This window comes from Pseudomyrmex gracilis, unplaced genomic scaffold (genome assembly GCF_002006095.1).
Source record: "Pseudomyrmex gracilis isolate BER0280 unplaced genomic scaffold, ASM200609v1 scaffold_228, whole genome shotgun sequence".
Lineage (NCBI taxonomy): Eukaryota > Metazoa > Arthropoda > Insecta > Hymenoptera > Formicidae > Pseudomyrmex > Pseudomyrmex gracilis.
The window spans coordinates 192,286-220,148 of NW_018020812.1; the positions used below are offsets into that span (position 1 = coordinate 192,286).

Genomic DNA, 27,863 nt, shown 5'->3' on the forward strand with positions numbered 1-27,863 from the left:
TATAAGTGTATAAAGAGGAAGGAAGTTTATTATTACTTGATCTTTTAACAGATAATTGTGTGTGCGTCCCGATTTGATAAAAGACAAAATTCCAAGAATTGCTGCTCACTCTAAGTTCTCGACGCGGCGAATCACTGCCCGCTGTCTGTTGCCTCTGATTGCCGGTCTGATTCTGACTCTTGAAATGAGCTAATTGCGCCTGCAAGCTTGAGATCTCCGCCCGTAACGCCGTGATCTCTTCTTGCAGCGTCTCCACGGCGACGCTCTGGCACGACGCTGCTTGCTGCGTCGGCTCCGGAGTCGGCAACGCGGCCGGACTGTCCTGTTCCCTGTCATTCTGTGATAAAAAAAAAAAAATGAATTTTTGAAGTCTTAAGACAAATATAGAAAGAAGTACAGAGAACGTTGAATAGATGTAAAATATTAGATGCACACACACACACACACGCGCGCGTAATAAAAACATTTCAAACAGTAAGTTAAAAGTAGACGAATGAAATAATTTGAATAAAATAAATCAATATCTAAAAGACGCGTCAGTGGCATATAAATTACAACAAAAATTTCGAGAATATTTTGTTTCACCTCCGCCGGTCGGGTATCGTCTTCGCAGCAGCTGGAATCGGCATCCCCTAAAGTGCGATCGCCATCCCCCTGAATATCTCCCCCGCCCTCGCTCTCCTCCACCGGGTTGGTGATGGAACCTTCGGCATCCCTGCTCGTCTCGATCTCTGCGCATCATTAAAATATTTTCTCACAGAACACAGCTCTCTCTCTCTCTCTCTCTCTCTCTCTCTCTCTCTCTCTCTCTCGCTCTCAAACGATTTAATAATTAAAACGATCGAAATGATTTCTCGCGAAAGCACGACGATAGCGTTTTCCATAGAAACGAAATTTAACCCCATCATAAGCCTTGTGTTGCTTCTTTTAACGCGAAAATTGACCGCCGAAGAAGAAGCGGTTGACGCGACGATGCGCGCTCGCGCGTACATCTAAGAAGAGAAATCATCCTCTCTTCTCGGTATCGAGAGCGAAGACCGGGAATCGAGAGCACGCGCGCTCCATCGAGAGAGCTATTACTATCGTTATATCGCCCGGCTCCGGGGAGATCGGTGATTGCCCGGCGGGAATTGCCCCCGTGTTCTCCGTAGAATTGGCCGTGGCACTTGTTACTGCTCGGTTACTTGAAGGTTCTCGCCAACGTTCCTGCCTCTCTTTTCTCTTTCCTCCTCTTTCTCACTCCTCCTCCTTTTCGTGGAATCGCGATACGCTCTCCCGATTGTCATAGCCAGCGAAGCGACGCGAAGCGCGCAAGGCTTACCGGACTCGTCCTCCTCGGCAATTACGGTGGCGCGATGCCGCTCCAGCTGTCGGCCAAGCTCGGCGATGACGGAATGCAATTCGGTGAGTCGTTCCTCGTGTCGAGCCGCTTGCTGCTCCGCTCGTTGCTCCGCTCGAACCGCCTGCACCTCGGCTCGCATCAACGCGGCTTCAGCGGCTTCCCGAGCGCGAGTAGCCGCAACCAGCCGCGAGTTCAATTCGGCCACTTCGGACCGCAGGGATGACAGCGCAGCCGCGTGCAACTGCGAACGAATTTCCCTTCATTTGCGCAAATTTGTCATTGCAATTTTGTGTTGCAACGTGAAAAAACATTTTGTTACGGTTTTTTATTATTATGCAGATTGTACATACATTAACTTTAGCAATGTTTATTATTTTATCTTTATTGTTTTACTATCTTACGCGCTTATGTCACACGTTTATTTAACAACTGGTATATTTATTATCGTGTATAGTCAATACTCCTCGATAGTTGTGACGTCAAAAACAAGCTGTCACGAGCATTACAGTGATGATAAAGAGCCGGCGGTTATTTATCTGAAGAACAAAACTTGTCAACGACAATGTAACAATGTGATATTACGCTATTTACGCGTTGATTTTGATATTTGTCTCAATCGCCACTTTATAAATAATAGTTACCGTTCCCAAAATCATGAAAAATATTAGGTACAAATATATAAAAGAACAGCAGTGCGTAGGCGGAATTAAATTCGTAAGTGTATGATCCCAGCAATTTTAGAAGTAAATTTTAGAAGCAATTTGCAAACGAAGTATTGTAATTGCATAGAAAATAAAATTTCTTTTTAAAGAGAAAATTTGGCGCATTTTACATCATCGTATTTGTATTGTTAAATAATAATAAAAATCATGCGTTTTAAATTTTCTGAAATTTTATAAGTGCCAAACTTTGATGTAAATAACAAAATAATAGCAGTAAAATATAATTAATATATATTAATCTAAACTTTATTTATAATAAAGTTATTGATATATATTAATCTAAACTTTTTATTTATAAATATATATATTAATATATATTTATAAATAAAGTTTAGATTTTCTGAAATTAATTACGAACAATATATGTGTTTATTATAGACACATAGATGTACAGGATAAATATTACACACACTCGCACACAAAAGTATATATAAATAGAACGGAAAATATTGCGCAGAAACGAAGGTTGCGGCGCAGATAATTTGCATGAGGAGTGAATCAGCTTCGCGTGTTTACGTTCAATTATGTAATCACGGTCGAATGATTTTAAGAGCTTGAATCGCGATATCTATCTTTTAAACATCACAAAAATCAGCAATCGCGGATCAGCGACACAATCAGATTACGTGCAATCGTTGCACGTTTGCTTCCTCTTCTTGCGAACACTTGCGATTCCTTCCTGTTTACTTACATACATGTGTGAAAAAAACACGCATCCGAGCGATCTTTTCAAACGCAGCCACCTGTGTCGGACATTACGAGACGATTATTGTTCAGGTAATATACAGAGCGGGGAAGAAGCAGGAGGCAGGTCGCAGCGCATAAGAACGCGTCCGATGCGCCACGATGCGACCATTCGTCTTCGGGACATCACGGCACCAATTGTGACGGACGTGCGAGTAATTCTGATTTTGTGCGCAAAAGGCAAGTAACGTCGGATCGCTTGGCGAATTTTTTGTCAGAGAAATTGTGCGCAATAATCGCATCGTTATTAACAATACGTAGAAAATGTTCACTTCTATTTGACATTATTTGAAAAGTGCGCTGAAATTTGTTTTTTTTTTTAAAGTAAAATAATTTTATTTGTTTCAATATACTTAAATAAATTTATAATTTAACTTAATTTTGATTTGAATTTGTGTAATTTAAATTAATTTTAAAACATTCTTAATTTGTTTTACTGTTTTTTTGTGTAATAATGCAACTATATTTTATATTTGCACAGGTGAGACTAATTAGGCGAAAATGAAGCTAACAATCGCTCTGATGGTGATCGCTGTCATATTTTCAACGGCGGTTACGGCGCAAGACGATTATATTCATCTACCAGGGAAAAGTTGCAGCGAGGCACCGTCTTGTCCTGACGGAAGACCGTGCGTGATGGCTCCACCTCGTTGTAACGTCGGTACATGTGGTAAAGATTTGGTACCAACATGCGGCAAAAAGTCTTAAAAAACAAAATGTTTACTTTGCCTGTCTTTGCATTTGGTACCACCATGCGGCAAAAAGTCTTAAAAAAAAAAACGAAATGTTTACTTTGCTTATGTCTTTGCATTTTCTGTGTATAATAAAAAGTGTTGCACAACGAAATACTCGAAATACAAATTTACATATTTGCGTATATCTAAACACTATGTTTCGAAAAACAAAAACCGGTAAAAAATTTCGCGTATTTAACGTTTTACGGAAGTCGTGACGAAACGAGGAAATGTTTGACGCAACTGCGTTTGCGGGCTCCAAAGCTTCGCAATTTTCGATGTTTCATTCACAAAGGATCTTCCTCTTTCTCCGGTTAAGGTCAGGGGTGTGTGTGTCGGACCAGTGCAAACACGGGGGACACGACGACCGGAGTGTAATTCAAACAAAAAGCAATCAAGGATTCAATTACAAGGCCGCACGGCTGGCCAGCGGTTCGCAGTTTCATCGGCGAGTAAAGTCACGGAGCGAGAGATTCGATTACCAAACTCGCCTTCAGACACGTCGACCGTTTGTTCGAACAAATTTGCAATTAGTTTAAATATAAATTTTCCTTCTTTGTGTAATCTTCAATTTTATATAACTTTGCAATCTCTGGTAGCTGTTACGCAATAATTGAAATTAAATTTTTTTCAATCAAAATTTTTCACTGAAAAATGAGAACTTTTAGCGATCAATTTATTAAATCGAGAAAGGATTTAGTACTGACGTTTGTCCGAGCAACAAATTCCGTAAGAATCTCTTTACTCTCATCCTTGTGTTTATGTACTTATAATTTTGCAGTAATTTTTTTTAGAAATGAAATTACGTAATTAAGACAGAAGGCAGAGAGCAGCAACTAATTAGTCACAAATTTGCATTAAAGAATTTTTAATTGATTTTTGTTCTTTTATTTTCGTGTGCCGAGCTGTGCCGAGTTTAAACTAGGTCATATCGGTTTTTTTTTTTTCAAACGGTTCGAGCAACAAATCCGTAATAGAGCAACTAATCAGCGATAAAAGAGCACTGAATATTTATGTAGACTTCTTTTTAGTACGCTGTGAAGTGGCTGTGCCAGTTTTACAGACGTTGTGAATCGCCGGAACTTGCATACACTGTATTTTTATCGCATTTTCTTTAAAATCGCGATCCATTTGCGATCAAAATGCATAACGTTCTTTCAGAGAGTAACTTTTTTTTCGTCGTTCTGAGAAAAAACCGACTTTATGCATCAACCGGAGCAAAGGTGTCGGGCTACAAAGACCAGTGGACCATATACCATTAACCTACATCGACGGCATGTGTACGAACGACGACGTCTTACGTCACGTCGTAAGCGAGATACGCGAAAGAAAAAGTGATCCGCGACGAGAGCAGAAAAATAAAATAAAATAAAAAAAAAAAAAAAAAAAAACGCTGAAATATTTCGTAATCCGGCGTAAGAGAGCGATATATTGTTAATACGGAACGAGATTCAAAGTGTGTTTCTGACTCCGATGCGTAATCGCTCAAAGTGTTTCGCTCCCGCTGCTGAAGACTGTGTCCTTTCGTGTCCTCTCGATCGGAAAAACGCGTCACAAAGAAATCGAAACGATTTGTATTATTTGCTGACGTAATGACACAAGTCATAAAAAATCTAATAGTAATTTATAAAAATATTAATGTAACAAGTTTTCGTTTTTTTTTTTTTAATTTCAAGTTTCTAGAGAGTCTCCCCTGTTCGATTTTATAACAAAAATTTGTTAGTGGTTTATATTTTTGAAATTTTTAATTTGCTGATTTCCTCTTTGAATTTTCCGAGAGAACAAGAGAGAAAGAAAAATAGATAGGTTCTCCTCCTCTGTTCTCGCAATTATCGCGAGCTCTTTTGGTTAAACGATGAGATTACGCTATAGTGTCTATCAGTCAGCTAAGGTGTGCGTGCGCACGTGTACGTACATGTACTCATCTGGTTGTCAAAAGCCGAGTCATAAACATTAACAATATGCTCTCGGGTGAAGTTCGCACGGTATGCGACCTGTTTGAGCTGTCGCGACGCGACATACACCGACAAGTGCCTCAATTGTGTGAGCTACGGAACGCAGCGTGGAATGCACGGTAGGTGTCTGCTAGTTTCACAGCTCGTATACGTGTTTTGCCAGCCACGCGTTAACGACGAAGATCTTATATATATTATTACAGAATGGCAGGACGCTCATCGTGCAATTTGGCGCGATGTGTCTCTCTTCCTTAGACGCTTATCGCTTCCGCGATCGCAGAGCGCGACATTTCTCGCCGCGGTCTTTTTTTTTTTTTTTTCTCGCGCGATTTACGCTCGCATTGCACTCGGTGCACTACGCACGCTCGAATTTCGTGAAACTCGACCGCGTTAAAATTAAGTCGTTTTAATTCTCATCTTACGTGTGTATATACGCCATATGGGTAAATATTGACAATAACGGATCCCTCTCCGATGATCTTGATCCTGACATATGTTGCCAAGTTCATGGCCCTGAGTAAAAGATCAAAAGATCGCAAAAGATTTTAGTCGCGTCGTTCGTTATTTATTCAAAAGTTCCTACCAAAAAAAAGCGCGTGCAAATAATCAGAATCGATTCTACCGATCTTGATTGTTGCCTCTTTTCCGCAACGTTGATTGGACGTCTCGGTGACGTTTCTCGGATAATGTGTTTCTCGATTCATGTCATACTGTTGTACGTGTACTAGCTGTCATCGCGGTGACATGTTGTGTCTACTGACGGAATATGTTAAAATAAAAATAATAGCGTGCGCGTAGCGCGCGTCTGTGATGTGTTTATTATCCTATATAAAAAAAAGTCATTTGGACCGAGAAGTGCGCGTTTTGGAGCCGAATGTATCGCATCTATTGTTGCCTCTTTTTCGCGTTGCCGATTGATTGGTTGGTTGATCGAGTCGAATCGAATCGGTAAGATCGAGAGAGTAAATAATGAAAAGCGATTTTGAGACAGTTTGTATATGTAGAAAAAATTAAAAACTTAACTAAAGTAAAGTCACGTAACAGGAAAGAGTAGAAAAACAACACGTGAAAATAACGTGACTGTAATTTATATTATATATAACATTAAATAATACATATTATACATATAATTTATTATATATTTATAATGTTATACTTTATATTGTATTATATGTATTATATACATACTACAGTAATGTCACTGACCTCCGCCGCGCAACCTTGGCGGAGTCACTGACCTCGGCCGCGCGACCGCGGCGGTGTTACTGACTTCGGTCACGTGAGTACGGTATATATATATATATGTGTGTATATGTGTGTGTGTGTGTGTGTGTGTGTGTATGTATGTGTATTATATATAGATATAGAATATTTTCTATAATATATGTATATTATATATAATATATGTATATGTATAATATTTTATTTGTTACTCTTTTCTTTGTCACGTGACTTTAGTCACGTATTGTTTTTCCATTCTTCTCTCTTTCTTTTATTTTTTGAGTTTGATTTTCATGTGTTATTTTTGACATCTCTCGTAGGTGTATTACATAGTTTATTCATAAGAAATAGTCAAATATAAACACAAGATAATACGCAAAACATAATAAGCTTAGAAAGTACATGCTTAGGGTGGGAGCGTACAAAGAGACGGGCTACGCCCTGTATGCGTTCTCTCACCTAAGCATGTACTTTCCAAGCTTACCGTAATTTATTTTTATTTATAATTCTTATAGTTTTTATTTGTTGTATGTGACATATATGTCTATAAGACGTTATATATTATATCTAAAATATACACGGTGTCGAAAAATACAAATGGTTCATTTCTGAAACATTTTTTTGTTCATAAACTTTTTAATAAACAATGAGCGACGGCTAAAACCTTTTGTACGTTATTCAGAAAGACCATCTTAATAATATATGTGAAACTGAAGGTCGTCGGAGAGTGGTCCGTTATTAATCAATATTTATCGAAATAACATCAGTTTAGATATATTTTTTTATTTCTTAGAAATTCTTCTTCCACTAGATAGTTAAAAAGTGTTGTTCTCGTTTTCAAGAGAATCGCTCGAAACATTAAATGTTCGTAGTTTACACGATTAAGAGTAATTTTATATCTAACAAATTTATATATTCTATTTTCGCAAAACTGTCTTGGAAGACATAAAGTAATGCAATAAGGTAACTAATCTATAAAAATGTTCTCGGTACTGTAATTTTGTTTCAAATTATATTTATCTACTGCCGGCGATGACTCGTTTTATCGAATATCTCGAAGTAATTTCCGCGAAGTTGCGTTTTCTCGCAAAAAGAGAAAAAAAAATAAAAGATGAAAGTTTCCTCAGCCGTAACCGCCTTGAGATTAATCCGGAAGAAATTTGCCGAAAAGAGCCAAGGGGTGCCGAAAAGTGAGACACACGTCCGCAGAGACAACGAGGAGAGAACGGTTCGATATTCCGAGATACGCGTCATAAATATCAAAACTATATGGGAGTGGGAGAACGAACGGTTCATCTAGGTTCGTATTACAGCGAAATTGCGTAAAAGCGAGTAAGTTGCAAAAGTTTCGGCGCTCATAAATCGCGCGAAGATATTCCTTTCCATTTAGAACTTTCGAAATTTAAGAAACTTTAAGCGTAATATATAGATCGCAAAAGACTTGTTGGACGATTTTTCGCGGCAACTTCTTCTCGCAACTCTTTCTGAAACAACTGTCGCTTATATAATAATTTTAAGCGTTGTATAGCTTTAATGTGTATATAGCTTGTAATTTAAAAAGAAAAAAAAAATCAATTTTGATTTGACGTTAAAATCGATACAGCGCAAAATGCGCCGATGTAAAGTTTCCAGCCGCGAATATCAATTCCCGACAATTCCCGAAGAGCACCGCGGAATTCATTATTCGCGAATAGTCAAAAAAGCACGGGCCGGATTTGTCCGGCTCTCTCATTATGACTGACGTGCAATTTATCGAGTAAGAGTTCTTTTGTGTTTTCGTTTGTATGACTGACGGCGGCGGCAGCGGTGATTTATCGTCGCGGCTGCAAAGCTGAGAGAAAGCTTCAAAAGAGCAATGCCGTTGCTGCTGCTGCCGTATCGAGTCGTTGACAGGTTTTCCTGGCGGCGCGCAACACCGCGGTCGACGTCATACCGCGAGTGTAAGTGGAAAAAGTCAGCTCCGCGCGGACGCGGTCCCCGCGGCGATAAATCAGCCACCGAATCCCGCGCATTTTCGCGACAAATACCAGGAACAGCAGATCCTGAAGATCGAAGTTCAAATTCTTTTTGTTTTCCTTCGAAAACAATGAAAATTTAAGAGAGAACGTTATCCCGAAAAATTTATTCGACAGACGTGATTTTTGTCGAAGTATTTCTCGCGCGTTTTTACACAACAAAAAGTGAGGAAAGTATCTTAAAAATATATACAAACAGAAATTTAAGAAGGTATTCTTTTTTTTTCGCAACTGCGCATATTATAAAACACATGTGAGCGTCATCTATTTTTAAGAAAATATATAATTAGATAACACTAATTAATAATATTAATTCTTTTAACAAGTAAATTGCAAGATTTATTATTTTATTATTCCGATTTCCAAAAATGTTTTATTTTTCATAATTTTGCTTTCGTGTTCTAGATTTTTTTGTCAAGCTTTCTCTGCTTACACGCGAATGCGGTCTGCATCACGAGTTTCTGTTTTTGAATAACAGCTCTTTTGTTTTGTCGCTCGTTTTTCTCGCTTCCTTTTTCCAAACTTACTGCATTTTGCTTGTCCTTGTTATCGACCTCGACCTGTATGGGCACGGTTTTATCGGCGCGGCGATCAGAAGGGCAGCAGAGCCACGACCTAGACCTGGTGAGCCCCCTGGGCTCTTCTTCATCGTCCTCGGCGGTCGCCTCGTCCTCCGTGGTCGCACAATGAACGTAGACGAGATCGTCGCGACGCGGCGGTGGCTCCAAGACGGCCTCCTTCGCGGCCAAGACCGCCACGTGACCGGAAAGCATCTGCACCGGGTAGCGCGCCGATAATTGTTGCTGCTGTGGATGTTGCTGCTGCAGCTGCACGTGCTGCCGATGGTGCAGGTGATCCACGTAGTAGCGCGGCTCCGCCGAGCCATTGTTTACGGCTACCGCGAAACCCGCCACGTTGAATTCCGAGAAGCGCTAGAGTCGCGCTGCTTCTGCTTCCGCCAGACACACTGAGAACTGCTCTCCTCAGGAAGGCATCTTACGCCGTTCCGCGCGATGTAATCTCCAATCAATTGCGATCGAGACCGTCACGGATCGCCGATCGCTCAATTGAAGACGAGCCGCTCGTCGATTTGCCGCTATATTTTTCTCCCTCTCTTCTTCTTCTTCTTCTTCTTCGCAATTCCCGCTTAATTTATTTTGATCTTGCACTTTTCCGTTCGATCCGTTCGTACGAGATCGTGCGTGCAGGATACGCGCGCGCTCGATACCGGATGTTGCGGTAAATTCTCCCCAAACGGTTCCCCGAACCCGCGATCAAGATGTATAGCGGGACCCGCTGCCGATTGACTGGAAACGCGCGAGAGCAGGAAATAATCGAAAATGAACGTCTAACGAGGTTTGTTTATTCAAGGATGAAGTCGACGACGTTGATGAGCAATGATGGCTGCTAAACGCGTGTGTCGTTTTTGCGAATCAATATGAATTTACATGGCGAGCGCGTGACATGTGCGCGCGCGTTAATAACAGTCGCAGACATTCGATCCAAGTAAACGATATGACATATATCATATTGTTACGCGAGGGGCACCGTGTATGTGTCGCGGGAGCCGCCTGAACGGCGTGCGCTCGGCGCGACTGTTCGTTTCCGGGCGACCAGCGAGTTGTTGTATGAGAAGAATCGCGACCGCGGATCTGTCACGACGTGTTTCGGCGATTTGTACAACGAGCTGTTCTTTCTTTGGATTTTATTGTAATAAAGTGTGTTTGTTGAAAAGCCGCGTACCCTCTCATTTCCGCGAACGGTTACGTGAATCGCGCGGCTCGGTTACGGAGCCGGATTGTGCGCCGCGAACGTAACAATATAATAACGATAGAAACGATACTCTCTGTTATTTGTTTCCGAGTATACACGATATCGAATAAAGTATTTTCAGATATACTTACGAGAGACAAATTTTATATATAACGCGTATAAAATATAAAATCGCACATGATTTGATAATCAGCCGAAAGTATTGATTTGCAACTATAAATAGATTTAACAGACAGATACGCCGCACGTTATTCAACTTGCTATTGTATCGGCTGTTACATCGATACGAACATTTCGCACATGCGATATCGATCCGAGTGGTGTCCTTCTATTTTGAACTCGAACTACTTATATACTTTTCGCTCGCGCCTAGTTCACATCGCACATGATCTGAAACAATGTGTGTTTTAAACACGAGATACGAGAGGCGCTTGATACAAAGTATCCGAAACGAGGGTAGTATCACATTGTTGTTGACAAGTTTCACATCCTTCCAGTAGAATCGTCGCTGCGTCATTTCGGATACTTATCAATCGTCTCTCGTTCAATCGACACTTGTTTCCAAAACATTACGTTTACCGAGTCACCAGTTGAATATTGCTTGAATATTGACCAGTTTTTCAAAAGCCGGGTAAAATGATTGTTAAAAACGTGTACACGAAGATCGAATAAATTTAGATAATACAGTAAAGTTCGCGATTAAAACATTACACAGTAAAAAATTGTGCGTCAAAATGTAGAACTTTTCTTGTGTTACGACGTTTTGATTATTACTTCAATGTAAAATTAACATAATACTGATATGTTATTATTTTTTTAATCTTTTCACGTGTCAAATTTATGTTAACTTCACAAATTAACATTTTTTGCATGTCATTTAAAAATGGAATATTGTTTAAGTGCTTTTAACACAATGATTTAAATTAATCTAGATGTCTTAAAGTCAATTTAACATACTTAAAAAAATTTTAAAAATCTGTGGCCACATTGTACAAACTAAAATGTTTTATTAACATTTCTTACGAGTTACTGTAACTATTGTTTTGTGCAGTTTTAATTATTTTATATGTTATTTTTACATCACGCTTACAGTCAAAATAACAAATATAAATGTAAAGAATTGTGTCAAGTATTTGACTTTACTAGTTTGTCAATAAGTGACTCACAACGAATAAGTTGTTTTAACTTACAATTTAGAGTGGACCTCCTGGGACATGCAAAAAATGTTAAAATTAACATTTTTTTTTTTACTGTGTATGTAAAAATTGCGCAACCTTTTTTTTTTAGTTTTAATTTTCTCGAATTTTTCTTTCGATTTAAAGATTCTAAGAGAGATGTGAGTGAAAAATATGGCAGGCAAATTTTCCGCGCAAGAGTTCTACGAATTTACAATTTATTTAAAACGCAACACGACGATGCCGAAATCTCTCACTTCCGTAATTTCTGAGGCGGTTAACGAGCTCGCCGCTACGTTACTAGTTAATTATCCAATAGCGAAACCGTGCAGTGTGTTATTCTGGATTAATTTTGAACGTTAAAAACTTTTCTTGAAAAAAAAAAAAAAAGAAAAAACCAATCAAATTTTCGCCATAAACAACTAAAATATTTAGCGATTTTAATATTTTGGTTTGTTTTTTTTTTTTACGTGCTGTAACACCGACAGATCACGTTTTTAAAGTTTAAATGCAATCTATCCTCTTTTATTTGCTGTCGCGAATGTATTATTTCCGCGAGCGGCAACAACGTGTGTGTGTGTGTGTGTGTGCGAAAACGCGCGACGATCGATGTGAACTTTTTCCCTCTTTCATTTACAAGACTTCGCGTCGACGTGACCGGTTTATGTTACATCTTTCCGCGATACTGGGCCAACGAGAAAACATTCCTTCTTTCTTTTTTTCTTTTTTTCTTTCTTTCTTTCCTTCCTTCCTTCCTTCCTTCTTCCTTTGTGTGTCATGAGAAGAGAAAAACTGCGGTATGCGAGACATGAAAAGGGGATGCGAAAACTTCGGAAAACAACCCTTCTTCTCGCTCCGACAGCGGCAACCTAATTTTGCTCCCGTTACGTTGTTGTTCTGGATATATTCCTTCGAGAAATATATTCCTCGAGAGACAAGTAACGCGCGCGCTCGCCCAAATGGCAAGACGCCCATAAATCTCCCGCGCGCAAACACATCCCGCGCATACTAGCGCGCACTGTGCAATGTAAACTCCGGGGGCTGAGTTTTTTCGACGAGCGAAATAGATCGCGGCTGGATGAAAAGTGCCCGATAAAAAATGGTTAAGTAAAGAGCGCGCGCTCGATTAACGACGCACGCGTTGGTTGAAAGCAGATACGGAAACTTCGTCCTCTTAATCCCCGCGCTCCACAAGAAACGCGGCACCGCGTCGCGACTTCGATTAACCCTTTCTTCACGCTGAAGCTCATTAAAGTTGGTCGGAAGTTCGTCGAAGGATGAGACGCTCCGCAATCTCAGATAACTCAACTTGGCAATTACTTACGTTTCGTTCGAAAAACAATTTTCCGACAAACCGAGTTTTTGCAATAAATTTTTTTTTTGTTTTTTTTTTGCACAATTTCGCATTTGCGCGAAGTATATATGTGTTTCATGAATAATAATTCGCAGAAGAAATTCATCGAATTGCAGAGAGAGTTAAACTCGGAAAGGTGTGGGCGTCGAATGTATGTTCTTATTAAAAATGCCGATGACAGGAACGGGAATTTAATAAATCATCCGCTACCCACTGCGGTTGTGTTTGTCCTCGCTACGCCCACGGGAGGATTCACGAAGCGTTATGCGTAATCAAGTTTGCATTGGCCTTAAGTAGTCGCCGAGATCTCTCTCTCTCTCTCTCTCTCTTTGGTCCATATCCTCTCATTAATTACTATTTAACTATTCAAGCCCACGTTGCGCGCGATCGAGAGACCGCGCGTGATGCGCGCAACATCTCGAAAATGCGCAACGGCGAACTTTCCGATCATTAAATCATCGCGCTGCCAGTTTGCATCTCATTAAATTGAATGAAGCTTTAATAAAACTATACGAGAGGTAGATAAAAGTTTTTAATTGCTCGTGAAAAAGAAAAAAGAATCAATCATCGGTAGTTTTGCAACTGTATAAAAACGCAACGCGAACAAATGTATTTTGTAACGAGACTTGTAAAAAAAAGATGCGTTTATCAAATCGCGCGAGAGAACGACGAGACAATTTTCTCAGTGAATATCAGGAGATTGTGAAAAAATTATGGGAAAGAAGAAAAAATACGGGAAAAAAAAAGAGGTAAAAAGAACGCGTGCGGATGATGTACAATGCCCTCGGCAGATATGCGTTCCTAACGTAATTCAACATCGCACGCGGAAATAAAAGTCGTCGCGCGCGGCGCGATGAAATTCCGTGGCAGGTAATGAGAGTCGCAATGTCACCGCTCTTATCGGCCGCGCAGCTCCGTTAATTAAACGAGTTAATTACTCACGGTGGTATAGCGAGAAAACCGCACGAACTTAGGAAGAGCGGACCGGCGGACGACGTTAATTGCAGGCGATTTGCGCTATCGCGGATGCGAGTATATACACACATAGGGAGTACAGGATTTAACAAACCCTCGATAAATGCACTAGACGCCTGCTGAAGTCGCGACAATTTTTCCTGATATAAGACACTTTAATATTTAAATTAAACAGAATATAGAACGATACGAGAAACAGGGCTATTAAAAATTAAGAGCGTTGAAAAATAAATCGAATAACAAAATTAAACACGCAGAAGAGTGTAATATTTTATGTGTTTTTGTCGGCCTTTATTTTTATCAATAATTGAAAAAAATATTTGAAAATAAATATAAATTCGTATTTCGAAATTTTGCGATACTAGAAAAAAAAAATCTTCAATGCACGAACAAATTTGCTAGAATAACAAGAAATTAGTTATTAAATTACGATCAAAGAAAAATTTGCTAAACGAGATAATTGTCTTGCCAACAAAATATTTCGTTGTGCTAATAAGACATTTTGTTGATGAAACAAAATTTCAATAGACTCAAATTTTTCTTCGCCATATATAATAACAAAATTTTTCTTTCTGCGTGTCAAGTTCTGTTTCAAGCGTCTACAAATTTTACACAGGCTGTATAAAAATTTTACAAATATGAGATTTTATGTACGCATATATATATACGTAAAAAAAAAAAAAAAAACTCTCGAGGCGAAGATAAAATTTCGTCCTGTTAACGTCGAAAATCAACGAAAGGGGAGAATGAACGAGACGCGCGTAATCGCCGCGTGATTCACGCACGCGGGTCGCAGTTCGCGGCAAGGGTTTGCACGAAGGGGTGCGACACGGTTGGATATTATATGAGTAATTAGTATGTAGAACATATGTGTGTGGCACTGCGACGCGTGCACGTGCAACACAGTGAATGTGTATATACAAGCAGATAAACTTTAACGCGCGCGCGCGCGCGCGACGACGACACAATCCGCGGCTGTATATTCCGTATTCTGTGTTTGTTAGTAATTAAATACCACGCAAATACGTGCGCCATTCGGAGTCGCGGTGCCGCGTTCATTAATAACGTCGCAAAAAGCGCACAATTAAGGAAGGATAGGAAATAATAATAATAATAATAAATAATTTCCGCATGCCTGCGCAAATAATATCCGCATAATCGCGCAACGATACGCGCACGCGTAATTAAGCGGCGCATGTACAGGTTTCGCATAGCCGATTTGCGGATTTTACATATTGCTTGTGCAATTTCAATAAACGTGATTGCGTTCTTCTCTTTTTTAGTCCGTACGGGTAAATAAAAGAGAGAGAGAGAGAGAGAGAGAGAGAGAGAGAGAGAGAAAGAGAGAAAAAAAAAGCTATCGTTTCTCCGGAAAACGAGGGTGTAATCGATTTAAAATGTACGAGCGCGTTACGTTCCGCGTGCGTAGCGCTTATCGCATCGCTAAGTGGTCCTTTCTTGAACAAGGAGCAGTCGGAGTGCCTTTCTTTAATTGCGCGACGCTCGCGTGGCTCCGCGAGGAGCCTCTTTTTCCGAGACCGGTGGGGGTATGAACTGCAAAAAGCCCATCAAAGAACCAGAGAAAGAAAGTTCCCCCCCCCTCCTTTCCACCTTTCTGGCTTCGTCTCATTGGATCTCTCAATTTCCGTCTCTTCCGCGCGCACCTTCGCAGCTTTTTTTTTTTTTTTTTTTTTTTTTCAAAAGAAAGGAAGAGAAGACGAGGAGACGAAGAAAAAGAAGAAGCGCACGTGTACGCACAGCGGAACACCCTTTCTATATCTCTTCCCTCTCTTTCTCACCTTCTCACGCGAGTGAAGAACGCGGAAGGACGAGACGCGGCTTCTTCTCTCTCGCGAGAGAAGAAAACTAGTTTGTTAAACTCGTTACCGATCTTCTTCTGAAATCACATCGGTTCGATCACTTTTCTACAAAAGAACGAAGAACGGTTCAGACGAAAATTTCTGTTCATTACGGCCGCGCAACGTAACGCTTACGAACGTTTACTTTAGCGGTCGGTTATTAAATGGCACGCGCGATCAATTTAACGGTTGCCGCCGCGAGGACTCGGTCGTCACGTCCTGCACGCGCGCCGCAGAGGCGCTGTTGCTGAGGGTCAAGGCGTCTCTTCGGATTCGTGAGACGCGCGTCACGCACACATGGTTCTCCGACACAGAGCAAATTTCTGCGGAGCCGCAACGAGAGAGGAGCGCATTCAAGCGCGGTACTAAAAATCGACCGCAAATTGATCGAAGAATTGGAAAAACGTAACGAGAGACAGCCGGAGAGACATCCTCATCGCGCACACATTGCCGACCCGCGCGCGTTCGAGATTCATCCGAGACACTTCCGTACAATCTATATATAAAGCGAATTCTTTTTCCAGAAGATCGAAACACCGGTAATCAGTCACGACAATTTCTTGCGTCAATGGAATTTCCAATCAAAGCGCGACGCGTAATCAGACGACCTAGCGGACGTCGCGCGATATATATACGCGCGACAAGTAATTTATTATCCGTCGATTCAATACAGGATCGGTGATGCGTAATCGTAGGATCGAGCGATTATTCCGTAAGAGAGACGAGCCGTCGCGATTAGAGAGAACGAACGATCATCGCGAACGTAAATGTGTCACCGTTATTGCCCGGCAACCTGCGATAAAAACATATAGTATATGACGCGCGAAGTCGTTTATCTGCGATCTCTGTGCGCCCGATGCGTCAAATCGCAACTTTATCGCGCGCGCAATCGATATCGCGATAATTTTCCTCGCTCACTGTATTTTTGATGTTTCTCACGAAAAAGCAAATTAGGTCTATAGATAAATCTAAATAATGTAAATAATGTGTTGTAATGTTTATAAGTTTTAATGTTTAATAAACAATAAAATATTGCAAACTAAGAAAAAGTGTTCTACGAAAATATTTAGCCGCCGTTATAGACCGTCGTTACAAGACTCTTATTACTGATTGGATTGCCTTGTAATAATAAAAAGTAAAGCACTCCAGGAATATTACTAGTTTCGTGCGATAAGAGATATTAGAGAGCGTTAATCATAACTTTTGATTAATGTCCTTAACTTTTCAAAATTTTATCGCGTAAGAAACCATACACACACACACACATTTACTTCGTGCAATAATCTTTAATTGCTAAAGTTGACTCAACAAACTGCAATTAATTTCTGTTCGCGAGCAATATGTCTGAAAGCGGTTGCCTCGCGCACTCGTCGGAGACGAGAGTCTCCGCTGATCGATGCCGGGAATAATGACGGGAAGGAAGCTTTCGGGAGAGTTTCGTGCGAGGCCAGCCGGTTTCTCTTCTCTAGTAGTCAAGCTCTATTCTAGTCGGACAAACGCACGGACGGGATGGCGCCGAACGGCGCCGCGAGCTTGACGGCGCCAGTAGCTTGGTATACCGGGTGGTACACGAATTCAATGGAAGTTTAAATGAATCGCATTGTTTCGAGTCGTCGTCGTTGTCGTTGTCGTTGTCGTCGTCACGGTGGGTCCCCGTGCTTTTTGGCGGCGCGCCAACGAAAGGAAGAATGCGCGCGCGATATGGAAAAGCGGACGCGCGCGAGCGATGCATTAGCCGCTTTCAATGCTTCGGCCTTGTAGCTGCCTTGTTTCGTGCCGTTCCACGAGCCAATCTCAATTACGCTATACGAAGAGACGTATACGAAGGGACGGCCATTAACGCGTCACTTATGCGCCGTAAAAAGAATAATGCGAGTGTATCGCTTTTGCCGGCGTCACGCCAAAGTTTATGCACGCAAGAAATATATTACGACCTCGGTTACGCCTCGAAGAAAGTAGCACACTTGATGCGCGAACCGTCGTCCCTTGTACACGTCGTGTATTAACCGCGCTCACTGCCACCGCGTGGTGCCGACAACGTTCCGTTTAATCGCTCGATCTTTGTATCAATTATTGCCTCGAAGCCATTGACGATTTAATGGCGAATGGTATACATGTATATAACGCCCGGTGCAACGTAATATATATATATAAATTTTACGCGACTTTACATTAACGTTCGCCCGTTAATGTAAGTCGTTGCTCGCCTGTAATGGCCGCGTTTCATTAGCAGCCGCTATCATTAATCGTGATTTCCTATCGCCTAATTAGACGGGGACGCAACTTACACGCACGTGACTACTCACAACTCCGCGGCTCTCTCTCTTTCTCTCTCTCGGTCGTAACTCCGCCCGTAAATCTCGCCCTTTCCGAACGCGATGGGACAACCGGGAAGGGGGTTACGATTACGCCGCGGGATTACAGTCCTCGTAAAAATCCAACCCGCGGATGTTGCACTTCCGCGATGCTTATATAACGTTGCGTTTCTTTCAGACGCATCCACTAGATTTTATTTTATTCAACATTCTTCGCGAAGCGGAAGAGATGCGTAAAAGGAATCGATCCTGAAACATACGCGTAAAGTGTTACGTAAAATAGAATTTATGGGATTCGCTATAAGGAAAGTTGATATTACGGCTTTAACAAAACGGCTGAAAACTCTTATTGGCGGAAAGGAGCTTCGTAGAGTAGAATTACGAGAAGAAAAGGGGCCGAAGAGGGAAAGAACTACACACAGCAAATCGGTATGTATCTATATAGCGGTGTGTGTATCTATGTACGCCGGAATATAAAAGGTAGGATGATAACGTTGCCGCGATGCGGCGCGATTCGCGTTGGCGTCGTAATTGCCCTCGCATCGATTGTTCTTACGAGGTCAGTTCTCGTTCTGTAACACACACAACTGTGTTACGATTGTTTCTCTCTCTCTCTCGTGGCCCAGTATCTCGCCCTCTCTACCCCCGAAACTTATGACACCTCGCGGAAATCAGAAATCCTCGAGCGAGCTGCGGGATAAATCGCGCGTGCGTACTTGGACCGACGTCTTGCGACGAATTGCGTTATAATTAATAAACAGTTTGACTAAATTTAATTATTTTGCGAGGACGGTCTTACAATGGTCTTATATCTTTTACTTCCTGAAAGTGGAGTGTCAAGTGGACGAATACGTTCAACCTCGAACATTCACCGCACGATCGACAACGGTCACTACTGTTCACGCGGAGACATCGTGATGGAAACGAGTGCGGAATCGAGAAACGCGCAACAAAAACCAAGAGACGAACACCAAGACGTTCGGTGACAGACTGAACCGGACGGACTACCGAACACCATCGCGTTCGGTTTCTCCTACACCCTGAAGGTGTTCGAGGAGGCGCTAGCCGAGGGCGACCGAGCGCCACCGAGCGCTGCCGATCCGGCTCGTTGCACCGAAAGCTCCGCGGCTGCAGTTATCTATCCCCGCACGCTCGCTCGCGGTGCGTGATACCGTGCCGTTGTGGGTGGCACGTTAATGCAGTTGCCGCAAGTTTCACGGGGTTGGAAAGGGTCTAATAAAGCCCACTGACCTGTCCGTTAGCAAGCTATAAGCACCGCGAGAATTCAAGCGATAAAACTTAAGACGCAAGCTTGCCAAAAAATTGTTATGGCGGACGAAACAGCAGGATTTCACAAATAGAGATCTGTGTGTTATTCAACACACAACTCTCTTCTTACATTGGAGAACATTCTTTCATTTTATGTCAGTTTGGTATATTTTACGTATTTAACCCGTCGCATACAGATTCCAAAAACGACGACTAATAATAGAGTGAGTCTGTGACACCCACGCGACTTCAAAATCGAATATCTCCGCGAAAAATTAATATTTCTTCAATTTTTGTTTTTTTTTTTTTTAATCAAAAGTTTGAACAATTTTGCGTCGGCCAAAAAAAAAAAAAAGAAATTGAAAAAATTTCTAGCAGTTTCGCAGCTTATAAGCGTTTAAAAAAAAAAACTAATTTTTACTAGAGACACCGGTTTGGAATTTTTGAGTGAGATCCACGTCTGTGTGTGCGAAGGCTTAATTTACATACTTGCAAACATGTTATTATATATTCGTGCGTATTAAATTTTTTATTAAGACATTTGAAGATTGTTTTATCTTCTCTGACTCGCGTCTTATATTTATTACGTATATTACGAGCCACCACATCAGCTGTATCACTTCGTCGATTGCGGGACCGATAGCGGAAACTGCGCTGCTCGCTGACTCGCTGCCCGAAGAAAAAGTCTCTGTTTGCTCGGCGAGTACCGAGCGATAGAACGGTTAAGATAAAACGAATCCATTACATCCTGAGAACGGATGCCCTTTAAGGTGAAGCGACAAGAACCCGCAGCTGACATAATCACAGAGGAAGAGTGAACGTGACTATTATCCGGCAACAACAACACGCAGTACGCACACCACGCGCGGCCGATCGCGTGGCCGCGAGAAGATTACTATAGCGGTTAACCGAATAGCGACACTTAGGCAAAATTATTAGGATCACCGCAAGTGCCTTGTGAGTTCTTTCTAACTCGTAACTCGTTAAGACACGCGCGTCACGGGAGAGAAAAAAAAAACGTCACGTTGCGGTATCGCACGCCGTGGCGCGTTCTCGCGACGCCGCGCGATATAAATATATGAGAACCGCTTACATCCGCGACAAACTATCAGTCTCGCGAGTGCAATAAATCATCATTGGGCGTCATCTTCAGACATAAATAAATAATGAGAACGAGAACCCGGGACAATGAAGATGGAATATATATGCGCGATGAGAAAGTGTCGCGATTTTCCTTGTTTCTGACGCTGTGAGTGAGACGAGCGCGTTCAAAGAACGTGAAGATGAGAAAATGCGAAAAAAGGGGAGCCGCCAGAAGGAGCCGAAAGAACGGCCGAGGTCGCGCGATTGTATTAGTGTAATTATATGGGCGGGACGGTCTGGGGCGCGGCTTCTTAATTAACTCCGCTAATTTCTCGATTAACGACAACGGCGCTTTCCCGCGGGAGAGAGATGAAAAAAAAAGAAAAAAAAAAGAAAAGAAGTTGGAGACGACGGTTTTCAGTTTTTCCCGTGAGAAGATTTTCGTCTGTGGCGCGATTTGCGCGCGTCCGTCCTCGAAATTCCAGCGTTTTGCGAAAGAAGAAGAAAAGAAAAGAAGAATCTGCCGATCTATTTATCTCTCCGATCTACATTCTGCCCCGCGGCTGAGTTCGCACTCGTCAGCTATATGCCTGATTATAAATGTCGACACGCCAAGCGGAGCGTGACGTCCGAAACGCCGCTCGATGAAAAACAAGGCATTAATTAGCGGCGCAGCCTCCCGCGCGCCTCATCGTCACGCGAGTATTTTTTTTTTTTCACAGTCTCGCGGAGATACGGTACCGTATGCGTCTATACCGTGAAACGGAATCAAAACAACGATGTATCGATACAACATGGCGATGAAAAAAAAAAAAAAAAAAAAAACGTAATTATCGTTATTTGTGCGTGCAATTTGGGTCTCTGTTGCTTGCGCTTATCATTGTGCGAACTCCGCGCGACATTTTTTTTTGTTATTTCCGTGCGTGATTCTCACACCTGTTGACGCATCGACGCAATTTAACGCATTTTATGGCACCACCGAGCGTACGGCACGTTTATTGCGTCACGCGAGCGTTATCGCGGGAATTCATAGCGGGAAAAACTCGCGCGAGAAGAAGACGACGACGAGGTATGAAATTCTCGAGACGACGAGAGGGAAAGAAGTAAATATCCTCGGGAAAAAAGAACGTGGGACGCGTCGCGATGGAAAATAACGATCGAACGTCCTAGAAAAACACTGTTCCGAGCGGGAATATTTCCCATTTTCGGAAAAACGAAGATTCCGAACCGACAGAAACTCCAATCGGTTATCGGTGCGTTCGAATCGCTCGCGGGGTTGTTTTGTTTGGGAGACAAATTACGAAATCTTATTTGCAGACGTTATATATATATATATATGTATTATTATACTCGGTCTTTGTGGTCTCCGCTCCAATCCTGGCCCTCTCTTTTTTACGAGCCAAGCGCATCCTTCTTTGCACGCTCTGATAACAATCTGTCCTTCCGCGGAACCGACTGTAACGCGTCTCGCTTTCTTCTTCTTTTTTTTTTTTTACGGCCACTTTGTTACCATTACGGAATATTAACTGCAATGCATCTCTTACAGACGTCGCATAACACAAGCGGTAAAATCGTCCGGTCCAAATTATTACCTCACAACAGCAAGAAAAAGGTCGAGAGTTAAAATGTATGAAGAATTACTTGTGTTACGTATCTTGAACAGTGACGTGTACTTATAATACGGACAATATCTGCACCGGCCATTTTGAAGTCTTAAAGCAAAACAGATATACGTGTGCGCGGACTAATTCCGCACGCGAAACTGTCACGCAGCCACCCCCCCCCCCCCGTTTGCGCATTAGCGTATCATTTTGCGGTGGGACTCGGCTTCGCAGCAATCTTCTCCGCCTCCGGAGTAGACGAAGAGAATTAACGCCGTTGCTATGTTTATTCTCGTCTCGACATCTCGAGAGTCTGTACGCATCCCTGTGCGCGATTTCTCTATTCCATTTCTATGGAAATTCTCGTTTCACTACGTACAAGGTCGAATGTTCGCGTTTTTCGCCGCGAGAAAATGCGGTTGCATAGGTAAGCGGGGCGGTCTAAGATTCTGCATATTTGCTGCGTTTTGCCGGAAAACGGACGTCCTGCCGACGCCGTCAGTATACTGTAACGCGACGCGCAAAAGCTTTCTTCGCCGCACATTTGCAGACGACGACGACGACGACGACGACGACGATGACGACGACTACTACTACGATAAAGGGGAAGAAAAACACCATCCGGGATGAGTGAGTTCTCGACGTTATTCTCTTAAAAAGCGAATAAAACTGAAACTACGCGCGCGTTAAACTAAATATATGAAATATTTCTTCGTAAATTTTCGCAGAGAAAAGTTACGCGTCATATATTTTATGTAAAAAAAAAAAAAAGAAAAAAAAGAAAAATGATCCCTCCTCTATATATATCGCGCTTTGTAAAATGGCTTCCCAGTAAGTTCTTTTGCGTTTCGTGTGTAATATTCTTCTGGCAGTCGAAGTTTGCTGCTGCTTTCTCGCTTTTTCAATGCCGTAATGCAGAGCGTAATAACGGTTATTTATAGGCAGTAAACGGCGCGCGCGTTCTTTTTTCCTTCGCCGAACCATCCTCCTTCTGTTCTCCTGTTCTCGTTCCTCGAAACGCGGAGGTTCTCTCTCGCGAGAAATCGCGATAACCTCGGAATTCGGTCGGTATACACGCGCGCTTTTATTTCTCCTTCTTCTGCAGCTGCAAGCGTGTGACTCTTGAGATGAGACGGGAACCGCGTGCGCGCGGATACGAGCGCGCGCGATCGCAAAACGCGGAATCACCCGCGGAGCCGGAGACGCGGACGTTCTCCCGAGATACGAGAATTTTGTCGTCAAAAAAAAAAAAAAAAAAAAACGGGCCAGATGACAGCATGTAATAAAACGCGAAAGTTTTTCATACACATGTCGACAAAAAAGTTATGTCTCGCATATGAATGCGAAAATTTATCTCTGTCGTAATTTATCCGCCTCTCAAATTAACATCTACTTGATCTTTTGATAAAGAGATTACACACATGTACCTGTTCTTTTTCCTGCAAATTGTAATTTTAAACGTTTAGGTAATAACGCAAGAGCTAAGCCAATTTCTTTTCTCAAGTTTGTGAAATTGTTTTATTTGATGTAAATATTTTATTTAACAATTTGAATTCATGAGACATAATAATTAAGAAAATATATCGATTTTATTAATCTATCCGGCACGTAATGCGATACCGATTCATGACCGAGCGCGATCAAAACAAGCCGGACGGGGGTAAAGCAGAGAATGCAGAAATTGCACGTCTTGCTGTCTTCCGACGACGGCATACCGCGCCTCGGTGGTATCGTGGTTAATTGCGGCTGACAAAGAAATTCCCAGGCGCGAACTCAAGATACGAAGAGGGAAATAATAGAGAGCCACGGACGCGAGAGATGAAGGAGTTAAGCGCGGACGAGAGTGCTCTCCTCCGCCAAGGAAAACCGAGGATTATCGGCATGCAAAGACAATTTGCCTTGGGTAATTGCGCATCTCGTTGACTTTTCATCATCACGAGTGTTGTATTAAACAAGCATAGAGAAGAGAGTTCTCGAAGCTGATACATAATTACGATCTCTTTTTCGAATTCTTTTCGCACTTCAAGTACCGTCGATATTTCTCTTCGGCAATTTCTTTTTTTTTTAAACTTTTCTTGTATCGCGATATATTTATCATGTGACAAAGAGCGCGCAGAGCCTTTTCAAAGTTAAGAAGATGTTGCACTTAACGCAAAAGTAATTTTTCTTGCGCACGCCCGACGATTTATAACAGATATAAATAAATGTTCTATCGGAGATTATAACAGTGAGATACGCGTTCGCCGTAGCGAACGATCACGCGAGCGACGGAAGATATATAGTTATTGGAACTAATATCGAGAAATAGAATCGGAGATTTCGATAATTGTCTCTCATCGGGGAAGAATAAATCTTTCGTGACGACTTACCTTATTCGCCAGGTCCAGCATATTTCCCGTCCCGCCGGCGGCTGCCTCCACCAATTTCTGAAGACTATGAGGTTCCGGCGACAAATCACGAGCACCACTGTCGAATTCCCAACTTTCATGTCGTCCCGAAACGGTTCCTGAAGTGAAAATTGCAATTCCTCGTGTTTACGTGAGGAAAATTGAAAATTACACACGGCACACACGTGGAAGCTCGTTTCGAAACACATTGTCCGAAGCGAAGTTTTGAAATTGTTGATGAGAATATCAAAATGTTTTTTTTTTTTTTTTTTTTCTGAATATTACCGCACGCAATGAAGATTTACGTTCGCTAGTAGCGGCGAGCAGCGAGAAAATGGAAGCGAGCGGCGCAATGTCGTTCAAGTCGTCATTTCCAATTCATTCGTCGATCTCGTGTATCATATTCAGTTATACGCGAGCCATCTGGACGGAGAGAATATTACAAATGCCGCTGCAGTATTTCCGCTATCATCTGATATTCGTTGTTCGATCAATCATCAATTTCGAGCAAATAGCTCGCGCTCTATAATTTTCCCTCGACATGCAACGCCGCCACTCTGCACGCTAGATATCGTCGCTAGATATATGTATATTATCACTCGTCGCGATGCGAGATATTCCGCGATATTCTTGGTGCATTTTTCTACAAATACCGCGTCTTCGGAATCAACGAACGCGAGACATTTGTCACCTGCTTCGCGAGATTTTTGTTTATTCTCTGCGCGGCGTGAAATTTTTCGTCGCCGAAAAAACGGAAAAGAGAAAATTTTTTCCGTTCGAGAAAATTCGTGCGATCTTGTAACAAAAGTGCGCTTACCGAGACTGTTATCGCTGCTGGTTGGCAGATATTCCGGTGTGTGCGTGTGATGCGGACTGCCCCGGCGTTTGCCCGCTCTCAGCGCCTCGATTTCCGGTCGCAAGGCCAGACGCCGCCTGAGGAACTCTTGATAGGAAATGCGACCGTGCTCGTCCGCGCCCAATTCCCGCATCAATTCCTCCACCGAATTCTCGAGGTTCAATTCCCGGCATACCGTCAATAGATCCTGGCTGAAAAGTCCGCAAGAACGGAAGACGGCGATTAAGAACCGGACGTTGCGTCAAAGAAACTGCTTTCGTCGAACGTCGCTTCCTTCGAAGAACGCAACGTTCGAAAAAGCAACGAAGCATATAGTTTATAGCAAATACGGCGGCGTACGGTGGAAATAGAATGTGTATGATATCTTACAGGCACGAAAAAGCCGCGTGACTCAATCGTGAAAACGTGGAAGCGGAATCCATCACAGCTGCGCGCCGTCGAACGCGAGGAGTTTCAACCACTTAACGCGACTCGCAAATAACAAAATCGCATCGTGTGTATTAAGCGGAATGTGTATTACGAAGACTAAGTACTCTTCGCATGAATAATTCACGAGATGAATTATTCATGGCGTCGGAGACGGAGGCGCGGGAAGATGAGGCACGAAACAGTTAAAAGTATATAGAAAGGCAATGTTCTCGCAGTTCGGCTATACAATAATATGTATACATATATAAATATTATATACGTGTATATATATATATATATATATATATATATATTCACTTTATCGATATTTATACGCTATATCCGGGAATATTTAACAATCCATTATGGAAATGATCGGCTCGAACTTTCTTGACGATCCCGTGCGACGATGACGATCGTTTTAAACGTCTATACACAGCGAACGCGAACGCGAGATATCGCTCTAGTGTTCCGTCACAGCGGAGAGATAGAGTTTCTCCAAGGCGCTTTCTCGTTTTAACGATACCGTCGAGATTCATTTAATTAAAAGGGACGGGCTACGGGCGCAGGCGCTTGTCATATCATCCGTCCGCTCGCCTCCGCGCGCCGTCCATTACGATTCTCAAATAATTGTCTAACCGGCTGGAAGGACGAGAGCAGGCCCGTCACTCTTGATTATCGGTCGCGCCGCGACGCCACAGCTCGATGAAGAGCGATTCGCGTCACATGAACGAACAAACGAACGTGGCTCGAGGATCGCGGCGGATCCCGCTAATCCAACCGGGCTAGGTCGACAGGACAAAATTAAAGATTCACCAGATACAGCCGTCGTCTGCGCCACACAGAGATATCCCGGAAAATCGTTAAACCCGCCTCGACCGCACATTATTTATTACTGAATTTCTAATTTAAAGCTTGCAATTTGCGCGGTGATGTTTATAATGATAATTATATACTCATTTTACTGTATAAATATAATAATATAATAATTGATGCGATATGTCTACGCAAACGCAAATATTAAATGTCATCACGAAAATAAATGAACGAGGTGTGTTTTAACCCCTCTTCTCTCTCTCTCTACTTATACATATATATTTTCTATAAATACGGTTGGAATCGACCAGATTGTTCGCGGATTTCCGCATGTCTCACGGACATGTTCACCTACACAATGCGCACGGTTGCCATCAATTTTCTTTTCTTTTTCTTTTTTTTTTTTTCACAGACAGCTGCGGGTATCAAACGCCCTTCTCCCTCTGAGCGCGAGAGTGTCGTCACAGGGTCGAGTCTAAGGATAGCAATTCAGAGGCATTCGTCTCTATCTCTCATTGTCGGAACAATGGTGTCGCCGGTTTAGGGACAGCCGTTGCGAATTGAACGTCACGCATTAATTACACGTCTCTCCCTTGCGCGCAACGCGCTATGCGACGTCCATCGTCCGATATTAATGGATTACGTATATCGTCGTCGTCGTCGTCGTCGTCGTCGTCGTCGTAGTCGCCGCCGTCGGCGCGAGCTCGCTTCCGGCGATTTCGGACGCCTATCCTGGCGACGGACGAAGCACCATCGGAAGCGCGATTGATACTCTCGGCCGTTGCACCCAAGCGAGCCGTACGCGTTTTACCGTGACGCGATTAATGCGCGCGATTGTCTCTCACCGAATGTCATTAACCGAACGGCTAACAATTCAAGTTGTGAAGTTGTGAAATTATCTAACGGCTCTGGAACACTTTAGACTCTGATAATGTAATAATTATGTAAAAATATTCTGTCAGAATTTAAAAAGTTTTCAAGTAACAAACACTCTGTCTCCCCGATATTGTTTTGCAATTGTTATAAAGAGATTATTTATATATTTGGGTAATTATGCAGTTATACGGACTATTTTCCGATCTCAACAATTTTGACATATGTTATCAAGGTCACCTCCCTGAATAATAATATGAAGGTTTTATCCGTCGCTCATTGTTTATAAAAAACTTATGAACAAAAAAAGTTTCATGAATAAACTATTGTTTTTCGACACCGTGTACATTTTTCGTGTGTTATAAGCATGTAGGCAGGGGGGGCTG

At 42.2% G+C, this 27,863-nt stretch overlaps 1 protein-coding gene across 4 annotated transcripts in view; it reads right to left on the reverse strand.

Annotated features, from left to right (window-relative positions):
- LOC109858849 (colorectal mutant cancer protein) overlaps positions 1-27,863 on the reverse strand; it is a 45,493-nt gene that overhangs the window by 4,154 nt on the left and 13,476 nt on the right. For all 4 annotated transcript variants that reach the window (XM_020436512.1, XM_020436511.1, XM_020436513.1 and 1 more), the window contains 5 exons: positions 25,342-25,571; positions 24,507-24,643; positions 1,322-1,583; positions 586-731; positions 110-337 (listed from right to left, as the gene is read on the reverse strand). In XM_020436512.1, the coding sequence (XP_020292101.1) occupies positions 110-337; positions 586-731; positions 1,322-1,583; positions 24,507-24,643; positions 25,342-25,571 (1,003 nt within the window). The remainder of the gene's footprint in view (positions 1-109; positions 338-585; positions 732-1,321; positions 1,584-24,506; positions 24,644-25,341; positions 25,572-27,863) is intronic.